The sequence below is a fragment of the Arvicola amphibius genome, chromosome 5 (genome assembly GCF_903992535.2).
Source record: "Arvicola amphibius chromosome 5, mArvAmp1.2, whole genome shotgun sequence".
Lineage (NCBI taxonomy): Eukaryota > Metazoa > Chordata > Mammalia > Rodentia > Cricetidae > Arvicola > Arvicola amphibius.
The window spans coordinates 11,043,050-11,070,852 of NC_052051.1; the positions used below are offsets into that span (position 1 = coordinate 11,043,050).

The 27,803-nt window shown below is 50.1% G+C and overlaps 1 protein-coding gene across 1 annotated transcript; it reads left to right on the top strand.

Annotated features, from left to right (window-relative positions):
• The first annotated feature begins 385 nt into the window (after positions 1–385).
• Ube2v1 (ubiquitin conjugating enzyme E2 V1) lies at positions 386–27,803 on the top strand. Its single transcript, XM_038330104.2, has 4 exons — positions 386–676; positions 17,479–17,627; positions 24,653–24,778; positions 26,414–27,803. The coding sequence occupies exons 1-4, from the start codon at positions 655–657 to the stop codon at positions 26,558–26,560; spliced, it is 444 nt and encodes a 147-aa protein (XP_038186032.1). The 5' UTR covers positions 386–654; the 3' UTR covers positions 26,561–27,803.

A 27,803-nucleotide genomic window follows, 5' to 3' on the forward strand; every position in this document is an offset into this window, starting at 1 on the left:
AGATCCTGTAGCAAGCAAACAAACCCCCTTTTAAAAAAAGGCTGAGTGCATGCCTCAGGAAGGTTCTCAAGCCCCGAGCAGCGTCCAGTCTCATCAAACCTCAGGTCCCCCGTAGCAGCAGCGACGCTGGAAGCAAGATTGTAGCGGCCCACAATTTGACCTATTGAGGCCTCTCGGTTGTTTTTATTTCTTAATTCAGGTATCCCACAACAAAGATCATCTACCCTGGGCTCATATTCTGATTCAGCAGCTGAATTGAACTTCATCTCTGGGCGTCCTAATTTTCACATTAATGACTTGCTCGCTACGTGGTGAGGACGCAGCGAGAGGGGAAGCCATCGAAGAAAAACGCCGGGCTCCGCAGCCCTTCCCCCTCTTTGCTCTCCCAGCACAGCGTGGTCACCCCGTGCCCCGGCACCGAACACCTGCACACCTCCCCCGCTCCCGGCTGGGAGGGACACGCAGGTTGCCCCGCCCTCTAGCTCGCTCACTGAAGACCCGGGCAAAGCCCTTCCCGCCCGGCTCGTGCGACCCCGAGCGGGCGTCAGCGGCACCGTCTGCGCCTGCGCTTATGCCTGCGCCTGCGCACTAGCGCTCGGGAGAGCTCAAGGGGGGGTGAAGAAGGGGCCGGCCTTCGAGCGACAGCGACGCAAGATGGCAGCCACCACAGGCTCGGGTGAGCGGAGGCGCCGGGCGTGCTAGCGGAAGGGGTGCGGGCTGGCTGGGCCGGGCCGGGGCTTGCGGAGGCCATGATGACCCGGCCGGGGCTCCGCGCTCTCCCTACGGCTGCTCCTGGCGGCCCGGCCCGGCCCGGGACGAGCAGGCGGCGGCCGGAAGCCCGGGCGGGGGCAGTGGGGCCGTGGGCGGTGCGGCCAAGCCGGAGGTTCCTCGGGCGCCTCCGGGGGGGGGGGGGTGGGGGAGGCCGGCCGAGGGGCCGAGCGAGCCTGGGAACGCCCGGACGAGGCCCTGCTGAGCCGGCCCGAGCTACGGGGATTCGGGGATGCTTGGTGGGGGATGCGGGCGGAACCCAGGGAGCACGGGAGGAGACGGAGCCTCGCGGGCCGCAGGCGAGGCCACCTCAGGGCCCCGCGCCAATTTGGGGTCGGGGCTGCGAGAGGGAGAGCTCATGGTGGTCGCTTCCCGGGGAAATCGGGGCATCTGCACAGGCCGAGGCAGGGCGTCCGCAGCGGGAACAGGCCTAGGTGGTGGAGACCAGGGTCTGCCCAGATAGGTTTCAGAGGGTGCGCTAGGAACCGTGCCCAGTGTGGGGTGGGCATGAGCAGGTGCCTCAGGAGCCCTGGCGGGAGGCGGGGAAGTCTGTTGGGGCGTGTCATCGGTGGGAAGCCTCCTGCATTGGGGAGCACGGGATGGGGTGAAGTCCCGCAGATGTTTCTTTTAAAGAAGAAAAACCTCTTCCTGCACTGGGCGGATGGAGGAAATGCCTGTTTGGTGGAGGCGGTCACTTCGATAATTGGAAAAAAATATATACGGGTTCAACTCAGAAACTCCCCACTATCTGGATGGGTGGGAGAGGAACACTGAAATGGGAACCTTTGGATGACACGGAAGGACTAGCAAGAGGGGGAAAGGGTAGTTCTTTAGGGGAGAAGCTCTGCCAGCCTCTGGTGGGCTAAGAGAAACCTGCAGGATCTGCCTCAGTGCTGAGAACTTGTACTTGGGTATTGGAGCCTGAGCGCTGTCGGTCTAGGGCTGGGGTAGGCATTTGCGAAGGAGATTCCCTAGGGTCTGGGCAGGCAGGAGAGCCTGGCTCTTCCAAGTGAGGGATTCAGGAGAGACTGGGTGCCCCATTTTGATGAGGAGCTGTACCTTCAGGAGTCTGGCGGTGGAGGTGGGCAAGGAGTTAAGGATGGGCCACCAGTCTGGACACTGGTTGGCTTCTTGGAGCTGTGGGCAGCCCCAACACCAACAGAGTTAGGGGTGGGTTGGTTGGAGGGAAGTTTGTAAGGGAGCCATCTTTCCAGGGTCATTGCAATTGTATTCCAAGGAGCCCTCTTTGTGTGTGGGGGTGGGGTGGCGGGTCAGTAAAGGAATGCACAGCAGACAGTCTTTGCCTGGAGTCTCCTGGAGAAGGCTGTGCCCAGTGCTAAATCAGTTCATTCATCCCCTGGCAATGGACACTCCAGGAAGACCAAGGCTGAGGCAGGCTGGACTGGGTTGAGGCAGGAGTATCTCACAGCAGTGTCCCTGCCAGGCCTGGCAGCCAGTATTGGGGTGGCACTGGCACTCGGCTTGTAGCTACTTGAGACCATCTCACAATCTGGTTTGACAGCTACTTCTGACTTCTGAGACCCTGCCAGTGCTTCATAAGCACAGGGGAGGGAAGACACAGACAGCAGCAGCTGCGGTTGACGAATCCGAGCGCCTGGGCTGGAATGTAGCTCAGTGGTAGCAAGTTCATCTAGCATGGTGGCGGTCCTGAATTCCATCCCGAGCATGGCAATGAAGCAGAGTGCCTAGTGTGCTTAGACACCATAGGCTAGGCTTTGAGGTACAGCTCTCCTCTCTTCCACAGATAGCTGCTGGGCCCTGTTGTGTCCTGTTGTGGGCAGCAAACGAAATAGAGGCAGTGCTATCCTTGAGTTTCTTCTTCTTCTTTTTTTATTTTTTTATTTTTTTATTTTTTTGTTTTTGTTTTTCGAGACAGGGTTTCTCTGTAGCTTTGGAGCCTGTCCTGGAACTAGCTCTTGTAGACCAGGCTGGTCTCGAACTCACAGAGATCCGCCTGCCTCTGCCTCCCGAGTGCTGGGATTAAAGGCGTGCGCCACCACTGCCCGGCTTCTTCTTTTTTTTTTTTTTAAATAAATCTTTATTTATTTATCTTTATTTTATGTATGTTGGTGTTTTGCCTCCAGGAACGGGAGTTATAAACAGCTGTGAGCTGCCGTGTGGGTGTTGGGACTTGAACCCAGGACCTCTGGGAGAGCAGCCAGTGAGTGCTCTTAACCACTAAGCCATCTTTCCAGCCTGTTATCCTTGAGTTTCATTCAAACCAGACAGAAGGCCATTCAGGGTATAAATAAAGTGACTCCAAAAAGCAGGAAGTGCTGTGAAGAAAATTGTGTGCTGTGATAAGGGAGTCTGGAGAGGTCGGGCAGGCTTCTGGGGCAACATTTGAATAGACCAGTGGTGGGGAAGGACTGTCAGTGCAGTGGCCTCATAGTGGGGACAACTTGAAGAGGTGAAAGATCAAATTAAAAGGCATGGAACCAATGAGATGGTTCAGCAGGCAAAGGTCCTTGCTGAGCCTTGGGCAGTGAGCTTGATCCCCAGGACCCACATTGTTTGAGGAAAGAACCAGCTTCCACAAGTTGCACTCTGATCTCTATAGGTGCTCCTTTCCCCTGTAAATAAATGTCAGGGGAGAAGAATTAAATGCCTTAGAGATGAGCTGGAGAGAGACGACATGGCTTCGGGTTTTACTAAGTGCAGAGGGAAGCCATGGAATGGAACAAGTGTCTGGTATGAAGCAGGTGCTCAGTGTATGTTGAATGAATGCTTGCCTCGAAGAGAAGGAATGATGGGGTCTGACCTGTGCCTCAAGGCATCAAGAGGCTGAGCGTGGAGTGTTAGAGTGGAAGCAGGACCTTAGTTTGTTAAACTGGAGCTTAGCCTGTGCTCCCCTCTGCATCCTTCAGGTACTCTCAGGCCTGTCCACCTTTAGATTGAGCCTTTTCATTAATCTGTGCTCTGGTTGCCAGGAAACCACTGTGTAGCCTTGGAGTTCCTGTAGGGGTTGAGCTTGGGTTTTGTGGTCACTGCTGCTGGCACCTTCCCACATCGTTTGCTGCTGTGATCTTGGCCTAGGTCTCAGAGAGAGGCTGAGACAAGCACACTACAACCACTCAAGATGTCTGCAGTGGTAGGTAACTTCTCTCCTGTGGCTCCAGGACTGCAGGACATCACAGTGGCCCTTGGCTGCCAGGCTCTTCCGCTCATCCAGCAGCCCACATACTGTGCTGCCCTGCCCTGCCCTGACAGATAACCAGATACCAAGTGCCAGAGTGACAAGCCTTGGCAAGGTGTAAATATGCATGCAGAGGCGTGGCCTCATGCACACATACAGCTTCTAGAAATGTCACCATCTGGGCAGTAGAGATTGTAGTCTTTCCTTCCATTCATGGGTGTCCCCAGGCAGCTGAAGATTGGAAAGGAGCCCCAGTTTCCTTGGGTCTCACTGTGAGCCATTTCAGGTCCCTCACAGCCAACAAGTACCTTTTTTCCTCCATGGCCTGCCCTCAGGAGAGCTGCTTCCTAGTATGTTCAGCCTGGGAAGCAGAAGCCTGCCCCAAAGTGGGGTCTGCTTGGTGAGCCAGTCCAAGGGGGATTTCTTTTCTTTTTGATGTTATTTTGTCCTTTTATTTTAAGACAGGATCTCATGTAGTCCGGGTTGGTCTTCAACCCCTGTGGAGTTGAGGATGACTTTGACACACCCCTGATCCTCCTGCCTCCGTCTCCTGAGTGTTGGGGTCACAGATGTGTGCTACCCGCTACCATTGTATCAAGACTTACCACTCGAGGGCTGGCGGGGTTGCTCCGTGGTTGGAGCACTTGCTGTTCTTCCAGAAGACCAGAGCTCTGCGGCCAGCACCCACTTAGGGCAGCTCACAACTGCCTGACTCTAGCTTCAGGGGATCCACTGCCTCTCTTTTGGCCTGTGGGCACTTGTACATATGTGTCGTATACACAGACATATACATATAAATAGAAAAGGCCAGGATAGAGCTTCAGAAGAGAATTGCCAAGTGAGTTTTCATGGAGCGTTTGCTCTTCGTGTTAACTTATGGGGCCGAGAATTTAGCTCATGTAGCATACCTGCCTAGCACAGCCTTTGGTTTGGTTTCTTGCATCAACAGAACGACAAAATCATATTTACCTTCCTCTACCTTCTCCCTCTCTCTCTTACTCTGTGTTCCGAGTTGAAACTGCACAAGTTTGATGGCAGTGGAATAAATACAAGCTAGGAGTCCTCAGCATAATTGTGAAAAGGCCACAACACCTAGAGATCCCTTCTCCCCAGAGGGGTTTCACTATGTAGCCTCCTGGTTGTCCTGGAACTCACTCTGTAGACTAGGCTACCCTCAAACTCTGAGATCCACCTGCCTCTGCCTCCCCAGTGGTGGGACTTACAGGTGTGTACCTTTCCTGAGTAATCCACGCCTGCTGAGCTGGGGGCAGCTGTGTGCCCACATAGAGAAGCAGGTCATTGTCCTCGTCTGTGCGCAAGCCTTCAGGCTTCTTGATTTTTGTTGGGGTTTGAGTGTAGTATTTTTGTTATTGTTGTTTTGCCACATGATCTCACTATGGAGCCTAGACTGCTCTCATACTCAGGTGGTCCTTCCTGAGCCTGGGATTACAGGTGAGCACTGCATGCCTGGCTCTAAGACCTGAACTTGCGCTTAGAGGGCTTACTGGGTGCCAGGTACTGGCTTGAGCACATCTTTTCATTTTGCCAAACCTGTTGAGGCAGATACCTCTTGAGATGGTGAGGGAACTGAGGCCTGGGTGACATAGCAGGTATTCAGTAAACGCCATGGGCTGTCGTAATGAGTTCTCTGACCAGATGCTTGCAGGGGAAACTGACAGGGTGGTGAGGAGGTGTGGAACTCAGGTGTGAGACTGTCCCTGAAGAAAGGGACAGAATTCAGTGCTCCTTTTTGAACTGAACTTCTGGCTCCTTCTACCCCATCAGAGAAAATCTGATCTTCACTTGGTCCCTGAGCCATCAGCAGTCTTCTGTCCTGTCACACTAAGCTGTAAAGATCGGTAGACTGCCGGGCGATGGTGGCGCACGCCTTTAATCCCAGCACTCGGGAGGCAGAGGCAGGCGGATCTCTGTGAGTTCGAGACCAGCCTGGTCTACAAGAGCTAGTTCCAGGACAGGCTCCAAAGCCACAGAGAAACCCTGTCTCGAAAAAACCAAAAAAAAAAAAAAAAAGATCGGTAGACTATGGGGACTGAAGAGATGGGCTCAGTGGTGAAGAGCACTGACTGCTCTTGGAAACCACCTGGGTTGGGCTCCCAGCACCCACAGCCATCATTGACTTCAGTTCCAGCAGATGCAATGCCCTCTCACTTCTTAGGGCACCAGGCACACACATGGTTCACTTACTTACATGCAGGCAAAACATAAATAAATCTTAAAAAAAAATAACAGGTTGCCATGGAATCTTCCATAGAAGACTCTCTATCCTCAGACAGTCTAAAGGCCTGTCCTAGACATTGCTGGGCCACCATATGAAGCTCTTGTCCTGGAATTCCCAGAGGACATCCCAGGCCAGCCCTCAGGAAGACTGGCTATCAGAACAAAAGCCGTCATTTGACCACTGTCCAGTTTCAGGAATACTGCCCCCAGGGCACCTTCCAGGCCTTGTCACTTCTGAGGCTAGAGCAACCTTCTAGTCCTGGTCCCTGAACAGGCACCTAAACCATCAGGACCCAGAAGTCCACCCTCATAAACTGGGACCTGAGCCAGGCAGTGGTGGCACACTTATTTAATCCCAGCACTTGGGAAGCATAGGCAGACAGATCTCTGTGAGTTTGGAGCCAGCCTGGTATACAAACTTAGTTCCAGGACAGCCAGAGCTGTTACACAGAGAAACCCTGTCTCAGAAAGAAAAGCTAAAAAAGTTAAATTGAAAAATAAAGGGAGGGGCTTGGGTAGGACACACAGTCTGCCAGAACTAAGAACCATGGCTTTATGATCACTGGTTCTCCAAAGATATTTGTATTATAACTGTTTATTTTTAGGCAAAGTCTTATTCTTTAGTTCAGGCTGGACTGGAACTTGTGACAATCCTCCTGCTTCAGCCTCTTTAGTGCTGCAGTTACATATATGAGCCACTGCATGAGGCTCCCAAAACATATTTTTATTTTTTAGACACAGTTTCACTGTACAGTTGTAGCTGACCTCAGACTCAGATACTGTCTCTGCCTCTCGGGTGCTGGGGTTAAATCCATGTGCGTCCTTGTCTGCATAGACCAGGCTGGCCTGAACTCACTGCGCAGTCCAGGCTGGCCTCCAACTCAGAAATCCACCTGGCTCACCTGGATTTTGTGTGCACTTGATTCTGAGGCTGTATTCATTGTCTCAGACTGACCTGACCTGACTTGTAAAGGAGAGGATGGCCATAGACTCCTGGGCCTCTGCTTTCACCTCCTAGATGCTGAGGTCACAGGCGCACACACTACGCCTGGCGTTTGTTGGTGCAGACTCGGAACTTCTGTCCTGGCTTGCGTGCTAAGCTCTTCACCAGCTGGGTGCTCCCCTCCGCCTTTTTAACCTTCAGTTTGTTTTAGAGACAGATCATGCTGTGTAGCCCTGGCTGGTCTCAGTCTCCCTGCCTCAGCTTCCAGAGGGCTGAGATTGTAGGTGTGTAGGCACACCCCAGAATCCTTTTTCTAAGATTTAAAAATGTTTCTTTTTTGTTTCCTTTTATTTTTTTTAAAGATTTATTATATACAGTGTTCTGCCAACTTGAACACCAGAAGAGTGCTTATTATTATCTCATTATCAATGGTTGTGAGCCACCAAGTGGTTGCTGGGAATTGAACTCAGGACCTCTGGAAGAGCAGCCAGTGCTCTTAACCTCTGAGCTGTCTCTACAGCTCAATTTAATATATTTCTGTGCTTTGAATTACTGTGTTCAGTGTTACCCTAGGATACTGTGTAAAACATTCAATGCCTTTTCAACCTGCATGTCATACTTTTTCTTCTTAGGAGAGTGGTGTATGTTGTGGTATACTTTTGGAGGTCAGAGGACAACTTAGTGGTAATTGGTTCTCTTCTGCCATATCAGTTTCAGGGATTGAACCTCGAGTCAGGTTTGGTGACAGTATCTTCACCTTCTGAGCCATATTTCAAGCACCTAGGTTATCATTGCCTTTTGTTTTTAGCTACTTTCATTTGCTTTGTGTGGTTACATGTACCTCATTGCAGGGTTGGAGGTTAGAATCCGCATGGACTGACTCTTCTGCTGTGTGGGATCCAAGCTAGAACTCGAGGAGTCAGACGTGGCAGCCGGGCCTTGACCCTTTATTTCACTTTTTAAAAAATTATTAATAATAATAATTTATTATGTATACAGTATTCTGTCTGTGTGTATGTCTGCAGGCCAGAAGAGGGCACCAGACCCCATTACAGATGGTTGTGAGCCACCATGTGGTTGCTGGGAATTGAACTCAGGACCTTTGGAAGAGCAGACCATGCTCTTAACCACTGAGCCATCTCTCCAGCCCCTTGATTTCACTTCTTGACGTAACTGCACATCTCATTTTGATTCAGTCAGTGTTTGGTTGTGCCCTGGGGTCCCAGGACTGAGGTGTTCTCAGCGCTTTGTAGACTGCTGCAGCATTAGCTGCATTAGCTTCCCGTGCCCTTTCTAAGGTGTGGGACACCAGTGACACACTCATGGCTTTGCCCCGAGGAACCCTTTCTAGAGGTTGGGCATTGTTGTCTTGGAGAAGCTCAGGCCCAGCACAGAAAAGAGCCTTTCTCTTGTGAGGTTTGGTGAGGAACCAAAGCAAGGCCTAGTGACACAGACTGGGAAACCAGTACGGCTGCCGGAGATGCAAAGTCAGGAAGATAGAAGTTGAAAGCTCACTTCAACTGTAGGGGCAGTTCAAGGCCAGCCTGCAAACCAGTGAGATGCTGCCTCAAAAGAGGTGATGTGATAATATAGTTCCACAGTAGAATAATTGACTGGTCAATCTCCAGCACTTCCCCTCCATCCCCCAAAATAACTTTCACTCAGATTGCTAATTTTAATTTTAATGGAGAAGGCTTTTGGAACCATCTGTAATGGCGCACACCTTTAATCCTAGCACTGCTGCGGCAGAGACAGGTGGATCTCTTGAGTTTGAGGCCAGCCTGGTCTACAGAAGAAGTTTGAGACCCTCTCTCTAAAAAACTAAATATAAATTTTAAAAAGCTGGGCCAGTTGTGGTGACATATGCCTTTAATCCCAGCACTAGGGACGCAGGAGCAGGTAAGTCTCTCAAGTTCAAAGCCAGCCTGGTCCACATAGCAAGTTTCAGGCCAACCAGGACTATAAGCTAGGCTGGGGACTGGGGATGAATTACAGAGGAAGGGCTCTTGCTACCAAGACTGATAACCTGAGTTCAATCCCAGGACCACATGGTAGAACTGACTCCTGGGTGCTACCGCATGGCCAGCTATGGCACCAGCACATCCAAACGTAACATGCATACAAAATAAGTAAAATGTAGTCATTTAAAAAGCTACCAGATTTTATGATAAAACCCTCTGAGATGACTCCATGGATAAAGGTTCCTGCCACAAAGTCTGGTGACCTGAATTTACTCCTTGGAATCTACATGGTGAAAGAGAGAGCTGGCTCCTGAAAGTTGTCCTCTGACCGCCTCAAGTGCATCATGGTACACACAAAATAAGTAATATGTAACTGAGAGACAAAACCCTGAGATGGAGTCAGTGAGATAGCTCTGTGGATAAAAACATTTGCTGGCTAAACCTGGAGACTTGAGTTTGATCTCCAAAACCATGTAAAAGGAAGGCGAGAATTGTGTTCACAAAGTTGTTCTCTGACCACACACGCACAGTAAATTGAAGACACTTAGATACCTCAGTTGTATGATGTCGTCATCTAGTGTAATGGTCTCATATGTCCATCCCGGAAGCATTTATTGAGCACCATCGCTTGCCAGGGGAGGGGCAGGTTGAATGAGTCGCTGCTGTCTGAAAGGCGCAAAGATGGTAAAGAGCAAAGTGGGAGAAACAGAAAGAGAAAGTGCTGTGTTGTAAGGAGCCACTTGTTGGTTCCTGGCTGCTCAGCCCCGAAATAATCACACAGAAAGTATATCATGAATCACTGCTTGGATTATTTGCTCTAACTTATTATTGGCTAGCTTTTATATCTTAATTTAACCCATTTCCATTAATCTGTGTATTGCCACGTGGTTGTGGCTTACAGGCAAGGTTCTACATGGCTACATGGCTTCTCTCTGACTCTGCCCTCTTTCTCCCAGCATTCCGTTTAGTTTTCCCCGCCTAGCTCTGTTTCCCTATAGCCCTACTATAAGCCCAAGCAGTTCCTTTATTAATAATATTCACAGCATACAGAGGGGGATCCCACATCAGTACTGGTATGTGGGACAGAGCTGGTAGGGCAAGGTGCATGGCTACAAGCTCCTGTTGGCCTCTGCAGTCGGAAGATTGACAGCTTTTATGCATGTTCTGTTTGCATATGGAATTTTGCTTAATTTAAAATCCATACTTAACCTTTTGATAAATTCTTAAGCCAAGCATGATGGATGCACATGTAATGCTAGTAGGACTTGGGAGTGGAGGCAGGTGGATCAAGGGCATTTTTGGTTACAGAACTAGCTCAAGACCAGCATGGGCTATGTAAAACCCTGCCTTCACCCCTCAAGATAATAATTAGGCTCCCTTTTAATGGTTCTGTAAATATTTCCTGTATGTGTTTTCCAGCATGTTAGAATTTTGTGAGACTGAGGGTTTGTCAGCACACATCACATACCTGTTGGAGAAGACAGTGAGCAAACAGACTGACCTGAGCACTCATGAGCAAGTGTGCTCAGATGGGAGGCCAGACAGATATGTTCAAAGTGTCCAGTTGGCTTACGTGTGCTCAGATGGGAGGCCAGACAGATGTGTTCAAAGTGTCCAGTTGGCTTACGTGTGCTCAGATGGGAGGCCAGACAGATGTGTTCAAAGTGTCCAATTGGCTTACGTTTACTGAACAAGAGACAAGGGAATGCATGTTGAGGATGGAACTAGTAACTAGCAGTCCTCTGGCCTGGGAACGACCACAGTGAGCACAAAGGCTGGAGGAAGACAAGCCTTCCGCAGAAGCCTTAGGAGCTGCTACTGTAGCGGCAGCAGAGAGGAGCCACAGTGGGGCAGACCCCGGCTGTACAAGGCAGTTGGTGTGGCTTCATATAAGGAAAAGACTGCGTCCTGTCCTTGGAGAACAGGCAGATCCCCAGCAGTCATGAGTGAGGTGATGAGCATGACAAGAAGACTGGCCTGAGATGGAAGGAGCCTGGGGATGACAGACTGGGGTGGGAAGTGTCTTAGTGCCTGAGGCCTGTCGGTGTGGAAATTGAAGGTCAGTTTATTGGGGGCCATGGCTTCTGTGGAAGCACTTGAGCAGTGGGGCCTATCAAGAACTCAAGGAGTGGATTCACAGGCCAGATTGAGTTTGGAGGCAGGAGTTGAAGGGGCAGGGGCATGGAACTGACCATCTCATCTGATGGTCAGGGACTTAGGTGCAGCATGTCCTGATGTGGATGACCTGGTAGAAGGCGCAAATAGAGCTCCTGTGGAGTGACCTTTTAGGATTGTAACTGCTGAGCTGGAGAGGGTGTGGGTCAGGAGGGGCTTGTTTTGGTATTTGGAAATGCTACATTGTACTGAGGGAAGAGGTACCACAGCAAGGTGGCCGTGTACCAGGCATCATCTCCAGAACTCTCAGGGCTCACTCCTTCTGTAGAGTACTGTGCCCCCTGCCATACGGGACTGAGGGAAACTGTTGTGGAACGAACAGACTGCACACACATGCGCACTCACACTGACCCGTCTCAGCTCTGCAGCAAGAGGATGCCTCTGGTCTCTTGGTTCTCGTTGGTGACAGCATGGGTGCACTCTGATCTGCCCCTGGGGTGCCTGGTGGCTGCAGTGGAGCTCAGTAGAGAAGTGTTTTCCTGGCACGTGCAACTGTCATATGCGCTCTGCACGCTTTTCTTTACTTTTCAGTCCTGGGTGTGTGGCGGGGGCGAGTCTCCCTTTGTAGCCCAGGCAAGTGCCACCAAGCCTGTCTTCTCCTTTTTGGTGCTGAGTAAAACCCGGGGTTTCACACAGGCTCTATGACACTGTTTTCTGAACTATATGTGCCCTCAGTCCACTCTCCACTTTTTAAATATTTTGAGATGGGCTAAGTTGCCAGCCAACCCTTGAACTTGCCAAGCCTTCAGCCTCAGCCTTCTGAGCACATGGATTGCAGTCCTGTATTGTCACACCAGCTTCGGTTTTATCAAGTGCATATCTGAAGCCTGTCAAGTCCAGGATGAGGGCGTGGAAGTATTGCCCCTTTGGTAACCTGGGAGTGACGCCTTGCACAGTGCTGTGCACAGCACATGCCTCCCACCACCTCCCCACCATGATGTATACAACCTGCTGACTCAGTCTAGATTCCTCCTTAATACCTGCCAGGCCTGCAGGGAGTCAGTGGCAGGTGATTGTCACTTCCTCTTCTGGCAGACACCCATCCTGAGCCATGGTAGAAGCAGTCCGAAGCTGGGCCATGCCTGCTGGCTCATCCTGACACTAGCCAGAGACTTGGTTTCCCTTTTCTCTTCTTCTCCTCAGAGCCGCGTGCAGCTCCCCACATATCCTTAAGGAGTGGCCCAGTCATTGGGGCTCCCATACCTGTCACTTCAGAGCCTGCCAGCATCCGTGGTTAGGAAGGCTGCTCAGTGGTAGATCCTGTTTCTCACTGTTTCCTCCCATTGGCTGCAGTTGAATGTTGGTGTTCTTTTTGTACTGAGATTCTATGTTCTTTCCTGCTTCCCATGTTGTCTGGTATGGTGCTAGACACAGGGTAGCCACACTGAGTGAGAGTGGGTACCCATTGTGTTGTTGATTGTTTTTGAGACCGAGTCTTGTTAATGTAGCCATAGCTGACTGGAACTTGCTATATAGACCAGACTGACCTTAAACTCACAGAAATCCTCCTCCTGCTTCTGCCTCCAGAGTGCTTGACTAAAGGTGTGTGCCACCACATCCAACATGTTGTTGATAATTTACATAAAAGGATCCTGTTGTTTGTAGACAGGGTCTTGAGTAGTCTAGGGTAGCTTCAACTCCTATTGTGCTGAGGATGACTTTGGACTTCTAGCCCTACTACACCAGTCTCCAGAGTACTCGGATGCAGGCATTAACCAATTCACTCGGCTCTACAGAGGTGAAGAGCCTAGACAGCTTTCCCCTGCAGCCCATGAAGGGTTGGCACACACTGTGTGCACTTGCTAAGCACAGGAGTTCAGTGCAGAGAGGCAAAGTGGCTTTCCTGTGACCCTAACTCCTGATTTCAGCCAGCTGTCACTGTTCCCCCAAAACTTTTAATCAAAATTTTAATGTGAATTAAAACTTGTTTAGAAAATAAATAAGTTGGAGCAAGGCATAATGACGCTGTTAATCCCAACAGAGGCAGACAGATCTTTGTGAGTTCAAGGCCAGCTTGTCTACATAGTTCCTGGACAGCCAGGACTATGTAGGGAGACCCTGCCGCACAAAAAAAAGGCCTAGTGGTAGGACCTTGCTAGGAGTGCCGTGGGTGCACACGCTTGCACATGAGCTCACACACACCATATTTTCAGCTAAGGAGGCTGAGGCAGGAAGGTTATGTAGATCTGGGCCAAGGCGCAGAAGGAAGGAGGGAATCACGGCAGCCATTGTATCCACAGGTGCCTCTGCTAACATCATCCCAGTCTGTATCCTTCCCGGCTTTCTTGAGTTATCTCCCACCATCTGAACTGCTGTAACTGGATACCCAAACAAATTCTCTCTCTCTCTCTCTCTCTCTCTCTCTCTCTCTCTCTCTCTCTCTCTCTCTCTCTCTCTCTCTCTCTCTCTCTCTCTCTCTCTCTGTGTGTGTGTGTGCCTCTCTCTGTCTCTGTCTCTCTCTCGCTCGCTCGCTCGACAGGAAGTCCAGAGTCAAGTCCTCTGATGTCTTCTGAGGCCCCTCCCTTTTGCTTGCAGGTTGATTCCTGCTTTCTATATCCTAATGTCCTCTTAAGGAGTCTGTAATTTGGTTTAGGGTCCCAAGCTGCCTCCTTAGTTCAGGAGGAATAGGAGTTAGTCCATGGATCCATGACTGTCTTACCTTTACCTTGGTAGGGTTGAAACCCAGGGCTTCATGCCCACTAGGCAGGAACTGTTGCTGAGTTGGGCCTGGCCCATAGACTGTCCACTAGTAAAGCCCTTCAGATAGGGTGGTCATGGCCGTCTAGCAGCATAACTAGTGCTCTTTGGTCCTTCGTTTCTGCTCTTGTGGACTTTAGTGACAGCCAGGAGTGATATGCAGTCATTTGTACAGCCAAGTTTGTATTATTATTAAACACTTAAGTTTAGGGCTGGTTTAAATTTAATTTTGGAGGCTCACAAGCGGCTGTGACTCCAGCTCCAGGATCTCTCTTCTGGCCTCTGTGGGATCCACACTCACATGCACAAATACACTTTACCTGTGCGGCTGGTTTTTTTTTTTTTTTTTTTTTTTTTAATTTGGCTTGGTTTTGTCTTTGTTTTTTGGTTTGGTTTGGTTTTTCAAGACAGGGTCTCTCTGTATATCCTTGACTGTCCTGGAACATGATCTGTATGCCATACTGGCCTCAAACTCAGAGATCTGCCTGCCTCTGCCTCCCCAGTGCTGGAATTAAAAATAGCACCGCCACCACCCAGCTATATGTGATTATTAAAAAATAATTTAAGATCGGGCAGTGGTGGCACATGTCTTTAATTCCAGCACTCGGGAGGCAGAGGCAGGCGGGTCTCTGTGAGTTCAAGACTAGCCTGGTCACTGCTGACAGACTGGGTTTGATACCTGAGAAGCAACTCATGCAGGTTGCCCTCTGACCTACATATGCTTACATGCACGTTAATGTAATAAAAAATTAAGAGTGGCCAAATGTGGTACATGCCTTTAATCCTAGCACTTGGGAAACAGAAGCAGGAGGATCTCCTTTGAGTTTGAGGCCAGCCTAGGCTACATATGAAAACCCTGTGTCTAATAGCAGTAGTAGTTAGATTTAACTCTGAGGCATGCAAGCACATGAGAATGCAGGAATGCACACCTGTCCACACGGTACAGGACAGTCTCACAGTCAGAAGCTCGCCTGACTCCATCCAAGTGATGGGGTCACAGGCACATAGGCATGTTCACCCATGCCCCAATGTCTACATGGATGTTGGGATTTGAACTCAGGTCCTTGTGCTTGCAGAACAAGTGCTCTTGCCATTGAGCCGTCTCCCAATCTTCCTCTCTAAACAGAATAATTGTGTTGTTTTTGTTTTGCCTCTGATACCCAAATCTCTTTTAGCTTCATGTGTGCTGCTGTAGAACGTCACCAGCCAGACCGTGCAGTTGGCTCTCCTGAGTGTGACAAATGCGGGTGGCTCCCAAGCCCGTGAGTCAAGTATGCTTTTAGATTTTTGCTGAGCCGTTCATCGTCAAACACCCCCCAGGACCACGTGTGCTGTTGTGTAGTGTTTTCAGTCAGATGGCCCTTCTTGTCCTGAAGATGGCTCAGGTGAAACTGCCTTGTAAGACTGCTGACTTGGTTTTGAGCCTCAACACTCAAATAGAAAGCCAAGCAGGCAGGCATGGTCTGTGATCTCAGTGTTTAGAGGTGGGGGCAGGATCCCTGGGGTTCAGTGGCCAGCCGTTGTAGTCTGACGTGAACATCAGGCCACTGAGAGACCCTGCCTCAAAAACAAAACAAAATAACAAACCAAAGCGAGGTGGCCAGCTCCTGTGGAGTGACTCTGAGGTCCATGCGTGCACAGTTCTTTGAGACGAGGTTTCTCTGTGCAGCCCTGGCTGCCCTGGAGCTCACCCTGTAGTCCAGACTGGCCTCAAAGTCTGCCTGCCTCTGTCTCCCGAGTGCTGGGATTAAAGACATGAACCAGCATTCCCAGCTTCAAGCATGATTTTTTAAAAAAGGAACTTTACTGTTACTGTAAATAGGAGATAGGATAATGTTATTTGCCTTAAATAAATTCTGTAGTGCTGGAGATAGAAGCGGGAGCTGCCTGCTGAGCCATGCTCTGCCTCTGCTGCTGCATCCCAGCAGTAAGAAGTCACTCTCACCAGGAGGTGGTGGCGCAGGCCTTTAATCCCAGCACTCAGGAGGTAGAGGCAGGTGGATCTCTGTGAGTTCAAGGCCAGCCAAGGCTACACAGAGAAACTCATCCTCAAAAAAATAAATAAAAAGTCACTCTCATTTTAGTGAGAATGGAATCCAGGTCCTTTCAACTGCTAGGACCTGTACTGCTCCTAGCCCAGTAAGTCACAATAATTGTGGCTCTGGAGGATGAAGCACTCCATTACTGCCAAAGTCATCTCATGGTCCATGAGTAAGTTCGATACTCAAACCAAACCTTTGGGTGCTAGAGTTGACCTCTCTTTCTTAAACACCACAGGCCACCTGACAGAAATCCTGTCTGCTTGAACCATGCACTCCTCGCTACATGGCCACTGGTCCTTTTCAGCACCCCCCAACCCCAATAGCACTTGGGGTCTGTCTGAATTGGGAGAAAACCGCAGGTCACTCTGAGAGCTCCAGTGGCCTCTCCTGTTCCCCAGGTGCAGCAGTGTCAGAGCCGTTTCCTCTGCTGGGTTGGCATCTGCTCCTTGGCACTTAGAAATATCAGAACTTATTATGTCTGTCCCATGCCTCCCTGGAGTGGTGGGCTCCAGGAAAACAGGCTCCGCTCTCTGCCTATCTCCCAGAGCCTGGGGCATGGCTGCCGCAGTGGGGCAAGTGAGCCTGTGCTGGCCTGTGCTCTGCACGTGAGGAAGCTCAGGGCACCCCAGGAGCTCTCTCTTCTGGACTCCTCGGCCTTTCCTCACTGTGCTACAGAGTGAGTGCTGGAGTCGGGTAGGTGAGGCGCTCAGTGTTCAAAGAGAGCCTGTGACTTGTGTAGATCTTAAGGGTTTTTCCCCCCTCAGGGAAAGTTCAGGGGAGTCCAGGGATGAGCTGTCAGCTGCCACCGCTGGCATTTGTGCCCCCAGTTTGAGCTCTGTACAAGACACCTTGCTTGACCTTGACGTGGTTCAAGGCTCAGGCTCAGCTCAGGTGGCTAGTGTGACCTGGCAATGTTTCTGTGTTGCCTTCTTGGACAACTTGCTGGGCTTTAGGACTAAAAAAAAGTCAGAACCAGCTGCTCTTGGCATTTTTTTTTTTTACAAATGAAGAGAGGAGCCCCAGCTTCCCAATTGGGAAAGCCTTGAGAGCCTGCCCTTGGCATCTCTGCTGACAACCACTTGTCGGGACAGCATTTCTTGGGGTACAATGCTTGTGCCTCTAAGGCCACGTGAGTCATCCCAGCTAGGAGCATCTCCAAGTCTCTGCAGCCTCCAGAATGTGCCATGCTGGGACCAGGTGAAAGAAAGTGCTATGTTCCAGGCCACAGTTTGCATTTGGTGTTGCCTTTCCTCTCAGCCAGCTCTTGGACCCGAAGGAAGCAGCATCTAGACTGGGAGTTGGGATGGGGTGTGTGGAAGGGCTGGGGTGACTGAGCACCCCTCCGGCTCCCCAGGGCTCAGTGTGCTGCAGGTGAGACCTCTGGGAGCTGCGTGCATGCTGCCCTTGTGTTCAGACAGTGGCAATGAGCAGCCTGCTCGAGGCTTACAACTTCCCCTGGACTTGCTAGTATCTTGAATTTCTTTCCATTTGTTTTAGGAGTAAAAGTCCCTCGAAATTTCCGACTGTTGGAAGAGCTGGAAGAAGGCCAGAAAGGAGTAGGCGACGGCACAGTTAGCTGGGGTCTAGAGGACGACGAAGACATGACACTTACAAGATGGACAGGGATGATAATTGGGCCTCCAAGAGTAAGCACCAAGCCATGACTACAACTGTCTTTGTCTTAAGTGCACTGTGCCTCCTTTTAAAGCAGTGGTAGCCTTGTGGGCAAACGCTCACCAGCAATGCTTTCTGAAATGTGGCTGTTCTTTCTCTGGCCAGTTTCAGTTTATACATTTGAGCCCCTCTGGTGAGGTCTAACCCTCTTGGGTGAGTCAACCCTGTACAGTCTGTAGTATGAGTTTACATGACAGTGTAGACCTTTGAGCTGGTACATCTCAGGCTGAACAAGCTCTGAGCACCTGGGCTGCCAGCATACTCCTGAGGCAGCAGCCACCACTGCCCAGCTGTGCTGTGCCTTTGTGTACTGCTCGTCAACTGAGCATAGGTTCTGTTTCCGCCTGTCAGTGCTGCTGGGTCCAAAGGTATCTTTAAAAGCCAGGACCTATGAGAGCTCTGGTTTGTGAGGTCCTGGCCAGTTGTGTCTGAGTACATAGTTAGCCCTCCAGAAGTGTATTTAGTGCTGCAAGGTTGTTGTCAGGTCCTCCTACATAGCCACATTCCAGATCACAGCTCGGGAAGCTGACCCAGGAGTGAAGTCACCTGCCCTGGTCTGGTTGCTAAGCCTGTGCTCCCTGCCTACTAGGCCACACTGACACTCTCCACTTGAGAAGTTGAGTTTTCATTGGTCAGCACTGGGGTGGTAGATGTTTACTTCTTGGTGTAGAAGAGAATCTGGCAAAAGGAAAGACCCTAGAATGGGACACTCCTGCAGATGGGAGGTGTGGCCTGAATGTGGCTAGACCTGTCTAGTGTGTTTGTGCCTATGGGTGACAGCTTCCTTCCTTTTTAGCTTGAGCAAGGTGCTGCCTGTGCACTTTGGAGATAGGAGGAGTCCAGATGTAGGCAGCAGGAGCTGACACCTGCCTCAGGCTCATTAGCATTCAGAGACTTGAAGTTCATTTTAGAGGATCGTTGACACTGTTGGGGGATGGCCAGCCTTGCACCTTACTGTGGCTTCCTAAGTCATGGTTATGATTCTCTTGCCAGGTACAGAGAGTTAGTACAGTCTGATTGTGCCCTTTTCCCTTCTCCCTGTGACAACAGCATACTGACTCCGTAGGGCACCAGGGGTGCTCATATAGATGGCTCTGCAACCCATTCTTTGCTGAGGGGATCCAGCCTCTAGAGAGTCCTTCTCCCCAGAGTATCTGCACGACTGGGGTCAAGCAGTTGCAACGGCTGTGAACCAGCTGACAGGTTCCCAGGCTCAGCATGCTGAGAGCAGAGCGTGTGCGGCACTGAGCCACCGCTGCACTGGGTGCTGATTCGTGTTGAACTTGCCGTGGCTACAGTTGCCTGAATCCCCGCATGTGGCAGTAGAGGCAGAAGGGTCAGTCACGGTAATCTTTACCACGTGGGGAATTTCAAACCAGTCTGTATCCTTGATGCTGTCTCAAGAGACAGGTGGGCTGAAGATGGCTCAGAGGTCAGGAGCGCTTGCTACTCTTGCAGAGGACTCAGGCTCCATGTGATGGCTCACAAATACCCATAACTCCAGCTCCAGGACCCACATAAATGTGAGCAAAACGAAAGGAACAGGCAGACAGAAATCTAGAACATCCCATAAATGGTATTGAAAATACTCTGTTCTGTTTAAATGCGGGCTGGGTGTGGTACAGCGCACACCTGTAAACTAGAAGGGGAGGCACGAATGCTACAAGTTCAAAGCAGCTTGGGCTACATGCCAAGGCCCTGTCTCTAATGAACAGAAACTGGTGGATTACTCTTTTCTGAGACGGGCGTAGAGCTGAGAGAGCTGCTACAGCACCAAGTGCTCTCCGTGTGCTACTGTGTGCGCCTGCCCTGCAGCCCCAGTGTGACAAGGCCACATTAGACCTCACAAATGCATGCTTGGCAAATCACGCATCATGCCACTGAGCCACACCCCAAACATGCCTGCACATCTTTTATTAAGACAGGTTCTTGAGCCAGGCGGTGATGGCTCAGACCTGTAATCCCAGCTCTTGGAAGGTTGGGGCAGGAGGATCACTATTGCTTAGAGGCCAGCCTGGGCTATATAGCCAGATCCCATCTCAAAAATAGAGCAGGACCTTGCTTTGCAGGCTACACGGGCCTTAAATTTGGCATCTTCTTGCCCCAGCCTCCCAAATGCTGGGACCTAGAGCTTTGCACAAGGCAGGCAAGTGCTCTGCCATGGGGCTTTTCTTAGTTTAACTCTGTGGTTGGTGTAGGGATGTGTCTGCAGATACCCAACGAAGCCAGAGGTATTGGAATCCCTGGAGCTGGATTTAACAGGAAGCTATGATCTGCCAACAGAGGGGCTGGGAACCGAGTGGGTCCTCTGCAAGAACAGAATAAGCTCTTTTTAAAAAAAAAAAAAATTATTATGTATACAATATTCTGTCTGCGTGTATTCCTGCAGGCCAGAAGAGGGCACCAAACCTAATTACAGATGGTTGTGAGCCACCATGTGGTTGCCAGGAATTGAACTCAGGACCTTTGGAAGAGCAGGCAGTGCTCTTAACCGCTGAGCCATCTCTCTAGCCCCCAGAATAAGCTCTTAATAGCTAAGCCGTCTCTCTGACCTGCAGTCCTTGATTTCTGAGATACAGGTGGACAGTGTAGTGCAGGCTTCAAACCAAGACTATTGCTCTCCTTCTGATGTACTGAGATTACATGCATGTCACCATGCTTGGTGTAGAGTGTGCTCCTAATAAGTATAATCTTCAAGTTTTTCTCAGTGCCCTGACAAAAGGAGGAGAAGGTTGAGAGCTGGTGCTCAGTAAGCGCCCTCCATGTGGTCTGGGGCCCCAGTCAGTGATGCTGTTACAGTGTACAGAGTAGTTCAATATGTATACACGCACACACACGAATTAGTGAACAAATGGCACTCAGCTAACAAGACCACCACAGTATCCGTCACTTAACATGCTGGCGGTGACTTCTTCCCCATCCCACCCTGTAGCGCCTGCAGTACTTTGCACTGCCCGGAGGAACTTCATCCTGGGTGTGCCTGCTTAGTTTACCCACTCATTGTGGTAACATTGGGACTAACACCGATGGCATGTGATGGAATTTTTTGTGTTTTCAGTTTTTTGGGTTATGTACCTAGGACTGGCAGTGCCAGATTAGTGACAGCTGTTCAGTGTCTGAGGCTCTGCCTGTCCCACTGTTACTAACACTTTTTCCTGGTCCTTTCTTCTTTTAATGTTTTATTCGAGACAGGGCATATCTGTGTAGCCTGGTTTTCCTGGAACTCACTCTGTAGACTGGGCTAGCTTGCCTCGAACTCAGAGTTTCATGTGCCTCTGCCGCCTAAGTGTTAGGAGTGCACTGGGCATGCGCCATCCCTGCCCAGCTGGGATGTATTGCTTTATTTGTTTGTTTTTAAGACAGAGTTTCTCTGTATAAATAGCCTTGAACTCAGGGATCTGCCTGCTTCCACCTCCCTAGTGCTGGGGCTAAAGGTGTGCTTCCCGTCTACCCAGTCTGTCGTCTGTTCTCCTTTTTTATTCATTTATTTTTTTGAATTTTGTTTGTTTGCAGGGTTTTTTGTTTTGTTTTTTGAGACAGGGTTTCTCTGTGTAGCTTGGAGCCTGTCGTGGAACTCACTCTGTAGACCAGGTTGGCCTGGAATTCACAGAGATCCGCCTGCCTCCTGAGTGCTGGGATTAAAGGCGTGCGCCACCACCAGCCAAGTATTTATTTATTTTTAATGTGTGGGTACTCTACATGTACAGCTGCAGGCCAGAGAGGGGATCAGATCCCATTACATATGGTTGTGAGCCACATGTGGTTGCTGGGAATTGAACTCAGGAATCTCTGGAAGAGCAGCCAGTGCTCTTAACCACTGAGCCATCTCTCCAGCCCCTGTTCTCCTTTTAAAACCTGTGCTTTCATTGTCTTGCTTTAGGAGACATTTTAGAGTCTGCAGCCCAGATTGGCCTGGAATTTAGAGCAATCCTTCTGCCTCAACCTCCCAAAAGCTGGGTCGTTGTCATGAACCACCACACCTGACATCCCAATAGGTTTTGTTTTGTTTTGTTTTGTTTTTTTAAATTTTTCGAGACAGGGTTTCTCTGTGGCTTTGGAGCCTGTCCTGGAACTAGCTGTTGTAGCCCAGGCTGGCCTCGAACTCACAGAGATCCACCTGCCTCTGCCTCCCGAGTGCTGGGATTAAAGGCATGTGCCACCACCGCCCGGCACATCCCAATAGTTTTGATTAAACTTGGTTCTCTGATGTTAAAAACAGAGTCATACAAGCAACTATTTTTAGGTTCCTGGTGTGAGTGTTCTGCTCTATGATTGGGTCATAAGGTGTGTGCTCTGGAACTAAGAACTGACTTGGTGTTTTGAGTTGGGGTCTTATGTAGTATAGATCTTGAACGCCAGAACTTCCTCATTCTACCTCCTAAGTGTTGGGTTTATGGGTATGTACCATAACCCCCACATAATCTCTGACATAATCAGATTTTTTTTAAATAGGCAGAGGCAGGTGGGTCTCTGAGGCCAACCTGGTCTACAGAGTGTGAGTTCCAAGCAGCCAGGGTTACACAGAGAAACCCTGTCTCATAACATCTAGGGTATCAGGTCTCAGTCACTGCTAGCCTGGAACTCACTGTGTCATTTCAAACTGGCAGAGATGTGCCTGCCTCAACCTCCTAAGTGTGTGCAAGCAATTTTATTTTTAGCATTTAGTTGTTTATGGGGCTGGAAAGAATGGCTCAGCAGCTAGAGTGCTTGCTACGCCAGAGGATTAAGATTCCATCCCAGCTTCTATGCTGTGGTGGTCTTGTTAAGTGAATGCCATTTGTTCACTAATTTGTGCATGCGTGCATGTGCGTATATACACTGAACTCTGGTTGCCAGGTATGGCAGCAAGTTCCACCTCAGGCCTTTCTGGCTTCCGTGGGCATCGCACACACATACACAAATTTATGTATATTCATAATAAATTCTTTACCCATATTTACCTATATATGCATTACATGTACATGCATTACAGCGTGCATGGGGTCAGAGGCCACTCTGAAGTGCCTCTTACCCTGTGGATCCCAGGGAAGTGAGCTCAGGTGTCAAACATCTTTACCTGCTGAATCAGCTCACTGGCCCTTGGCAGAGCATCTAAGTAGAACCCCTGAGGGACTCAGCTCTTTGCTTATTCATTTTAGTGTTGAGGACTGGTGTTAGGGTCCCTGCATGCCAGGCAGGTGCTGTTTTTGAAAACAGTTTTTTCAAGGCTGCCCTTGAAAACTCTGTAGCAGGGCTGGAACCTAAATCATTTGGCCTCAGCCCCCTGTACCTCAGTCACAAGCCTGGACTTCCTGGCCCAGGTTGCCTGTTTATTTTTGCTAGTTTGGTTGTTTTTTGTGGTTTTTGTTGTTGTTGTTGTTTGTATGTATGTATGTATGTATTCATTTTATTTGTTCTGTGTTAGATGAGACCCCCCTCCTTGCACAGAGCTATAGGTGTACATGCAGGTGTACATCACTGCATTAATGAAACTGTAGTTGTGTTGGTTGGGGTTATCTGCTGTGGTGGGGATGGAGCACAACACCCTGTACACTAAGCAAACCATCCCCCAGCTGCTGGGTTTTTAAGAGGGCCAGTCTTTTATGTAATGTATGTAGGTGCTTAGCCTGCATGTATGTCTGTGTACTATTTGCATGTCTGGTGTCCACTGAGGGCCTCAGATCCCCTGGAACTACCATATGGGTGCTAGAGCTGAACCAGGTCTTCTGCAAGAGCAGCTGGTGCTTTTACCTGCTCTCAGCTCCTTCATTTATTTACTTGTTTGTTTGTTTTTGAGGCAAGACCTTACTCTATAGCTCTTACCTGGAATTTTGCCCTTTGGCAGTTTTACCTTGGCTTCTCCTGGATGTCCCTGGGGGTTATGGCTCTTCATGGAGTCTGTGCTGGGAGCTGAGAGGCTAACATTGCAGGCTTAGGGAGACCTCAGCGATGTGAACCCATAAGCTGTGAGGGCACTCTTCCACCAGACCCCCAGCCCTGCAGCTAGGTTTTGGTTGACCATGCTGGATAAAAGGGTGGCAGCACTCCCTAGAGAGGGAAGAAAAGAGGGAGAGAGGAGAGAGGTTTAGCACTGGCTTAGTCGGCTTGGCGTGAGAATGGTTTGTATAGGTAGGTGAGTGACCTGAAGAACTGGCTTCTCAGACATGTTCAGTGGTTTTTAAAAAGACCCTGAGACCAGTAGATGTCACTGTTTGCATAGGAGCAACTGCTGTGCATGCAAGACTCCTAAGGAGGGAACACTGCCATGTGCGGAGGACTCGGGAAAGAAGGGCGGCCCCTGGTCCAGGGTCCTGCTTTCATGGGGGAGGTCATGGCAGTGTTGTCTGAGGGCACAGTCAGGGTCAGTGGTGCTAGTGTAGGGATTGGGCCTGCCTGTGTTCTCATGAAGGCATGATTGCCTTTTTAAAGACCAGCAGACACATTTCGTACTCTTCCTCCTTTCGCCTTGGCAGACTTGCATAACAAGCACCTCTCCCCACTGAACCATCTCCACAGCCCTCAACAGTTGAAATTTTGTTTATTGAAGACAGAGACATACATAGCCCAGATTGGCCTCAAAGTCACTGTAGCTAGATAACCTTGCTCTTGGGGCTACAGGTCTGCACACGACGCCCAGCCATAGCTGCCATTTTAGAGTTGATGCTGCCGCTGGTGATCCGGTGCATCAGCTGCGTGGCCGCCTTCTTTCATTAGATGCTGGTGGCTTCTCATGTCAGTGTTACTACGAAATAGAAGGTTCTGTGGCCAGGTGGCACATGCTGTAGGAGAAGTGGCCTCGGGCTGGACTTGGTGAGCGTCACTAGCTTCATAGTTCTGCCCTTTGCTTGTTTCTTCAAGGTCAGGGTCCTTGGAGGTTAGTGCCGAGCCTTGTGATCTCCCACCTGTCCACACAGGCGCCTCAAGCTGTGGTCCAAGGACAACAGTGTCTCGGAAGTTGTCACAAGCTGTTTGTCTCTTAGCTCTTTGTAACTGATATCTCTGTACCCTTTTTTTCCAGACAATTTATGAAAACCGAATATACAGCCTTAAAATAGAATGTGGGCCTAAATACCCAGAAGCACCTCCATCTGTAAGATTTGTAACAAAAGTCAATATGAGCGGCGTGAGTAGTTCAAATGGCGTGGTAAGTCCCCTCCTGCCCACGGTGCTCTGCTGGCTTATCCTCTGCAGGTTATCACATGTGTCTGCAGCACTGGGGCAGGGCTCCTTCCATTGTGTCTTGTCACTCCTCTGAGCTCACTCCTGGAGCCCTGTACTGTCGCTGATAAGACTGAGGCAGAGGCTTGGCCTTTCCAACATCTCTACATGGCCCTTGACCACTGCCATGCCACGGCTTTAATATTACTTATTTATTTTGTGTTATTGGTGTTTTGTCCATTTGTCCTTGTTACAGTGTCAGATCCCCGGAAACTGAGAACTGAGGCTACAGACAACTGTGAGCTGCCATGTGGGTGCTGGGAGTTAAACTCAAGTCCTCTGGAAGAGCAGCCAGTGTTCTTAACCCCTGAGCCGTCTCTTCAGCCTGTTTGCTTCTCTTTCTCTCTCTTTCTTTCTTTCTTTCTTTCTTTCTTTCTTTCTTTCTTTCTTTCTTTCTTTCTTTCTTTCGTTCGTTCGTTCTTTCGTTCTTTCTTTTTTATTTTTTGAGAGGATCCTGTTCTATAGCCATGTCTAGCTTTGGAACTCATTATGTAGCCCAGGCTGGCCTCTACCCATGGCAGTCAGTCCTGCCCCTTCCCGAGTGTCTAACTGGGACCTTACTTTCTAAGTGCTTTATTATTATTATTATTATTATTATTATTATTATTATTATTATTATTATTACAATGGTCTGCCTGTATGTGTTCCTGCAGACAGAAGTTGGCACCAGATCTTATTACCAGTGGTTGTGAGCCACTATATGATTGCTAGGAATTGAACTCAGGACCTCTGGAAGAGCAGTCAATGCTCTTAACCACTAAGTCATCTCTCCAGCCCCCTCTAAGTGCATTTTTAAAATTTATTTATTATGTAAACAACATTCTGTCTTGATGTATGCCCGCACGCCAGAGGAGGGCATCAGATCTCAGTACAGATGGTTGTGAGCCACCATGTGGTTGCTGGGAATTAAACTCAGGACCTCTGGAAGAGCAGCCAGTGCTCTTAACCTCTGAGCCATCTCTCCAGTCTCTAAGTGCATTTTGACAACAGAATCTCAAATCCAGGCCTTGCCCTGAGACTTTGGTACATGAGAGCCCAGGGCCTTACTCAGGCTAGGGATCTGCCATGGAGCCATACCCCAGCCATAACTCCTGAGTCTATGTTGCTTGCCAGAGGCTTGGGGGCACCTTGCCCGGCCTCTGTCCTTGAAGTCTTGAGAAGATGGGCCAGAGAACTAGAAATGAGCCGTCCGTTGTGTTGCTGTATTGGAGCCACCAACCCCTTGATAACCTGAGAGACCTGGCTGCTCTTGCTGCCACTCCCATCTTTATCAGCCCCACCCTGGGTGGATAGTGGAGAAAGCCAGGGTGTGGACGCCCAGGTGCTGATCCATCAGGATGGCCTGAGTTTGACCAGGTTAAGTCTTCCCACGTTCCACAGGCTCTGTTCGTTCTTCCATGCTAGGTGGGACCCAGAAAAAGGAGGCAGGCTGGCTATAGGGCAGGGAGGGCGGCTTGGCATGGCCTCTATGTTGCTGGGGTCATGTGGGCTCAACATAGCAACCTCGGGGAAAGCTTTGCTCTGGAGTCCAGGGTAATGTAGGTGTTTCCCCTCTTTGCAGGTGGACCCTAGGGCCACAGCAGTGCTGGCAAAGTGGCAGAATTCCCACAGCATCAAAGTCATCCTGCAGGAGCTTCGACGCTTGATGATGTCAAAAGAGAACATGAAGCTGCCACAGCCGCCAGAAGGACAGTGTTACAGCAATTAGTCACCAAGGCCCAGGCCTCCCCTCCCCAGTCCAACCTAAGTCTTCATTTTCCACAGTAGTGAATTTTCTAGATTCATCTTGTAGACCTCAAAGTCCTGGAGAGGAAGCGCCACTGAGACTTCATCCTGAGACACTGTTCTGATACTAATTTCTGTCCATTTGAAATACCTGAGTTGTGCTGTGTAACATCTTCTGTCGAGTGGAACCGCTGGCTGCCTAGTTGAACTTCTGGGATCAAGAAGGTGTGTTGAAATCAGTTTCCTTTGGGAGCGGTGGGCACAGCTAACGCAACTGTGAACAGACACGTCACACAATCACCTGCTGCTGACACATGGCCTGTGTCTGCCTTTGCCCGCCCCGCCCTCCTGCCACAGCTGTGTGGTGGCCCTTAGACTAGATGGGAAGGCTTCAGGTAGCAGCCGTGGGACTACTGCTGGGTTTGGGGTGCTTTGGCTGTACCCCTGCTTCCTTAAGTCTTAAGTGATGCCCCGTCCAAGCCATCGTCTTCCCCCATTCCTCCACTCCCGCCCTTGGCCAAGGCTTAGATTGTAACCCTCCCCTCCCTCTGAAATTGGCCGTGGGTGAGGAATTCAGGGCTTCCCGTCTCCCCACCTTTATCAAGGGGTGCTGCTTTCCCCCTCCTCAACTCCCTTGTTGCCCATCACCACCCAACACTTGCTGTGGCCAGAAGCCATCAGATGAGGTTGGAAGAGCCTGGCCTCCCTCACTTAGCTCTGGACCACACATTACCTGCCACCAGCCTGGGAAGGGGGTGCTGGGTCCCCAGCCCTGCTGCCACCATCAGCCGATGCACTTTGAGCTCGGGTCTCGAGGTGAACAGAGCAGTCACGAGGCAACAAACCTGCCAGCGCTCAGGGTCCTTGGTGATTCCGCCTAGAGAAAGGCCATGCGGAGAGTCCTAAGCGCACGGGGTTCTGTGTCGGTTCCTTTTCTCATAATCGCTTTGCTTTTACAAACTGAAGAGGTTTGGACAGGGCTCCCTGGCCACCCATAAGGTCTGATGTGGAGCCTGACAGCTGGAACAGAGGCCCTGACCCTGTGGACTCAGGTTTCAGTGTTGCTGCTCCTCAGACCCTCGGCAGGGACCTGGAGGAGCTCCGTGTCCCGAGTTTTCAGTGGGCCTGGCCTCCTGGCTCGTTGCCATGTTCCCCACTCTGTTCAGGACCACTAAATGTTGAAATATGGATGCATACTGAAATAAAGGCAATTTGTTGTGTTGCAA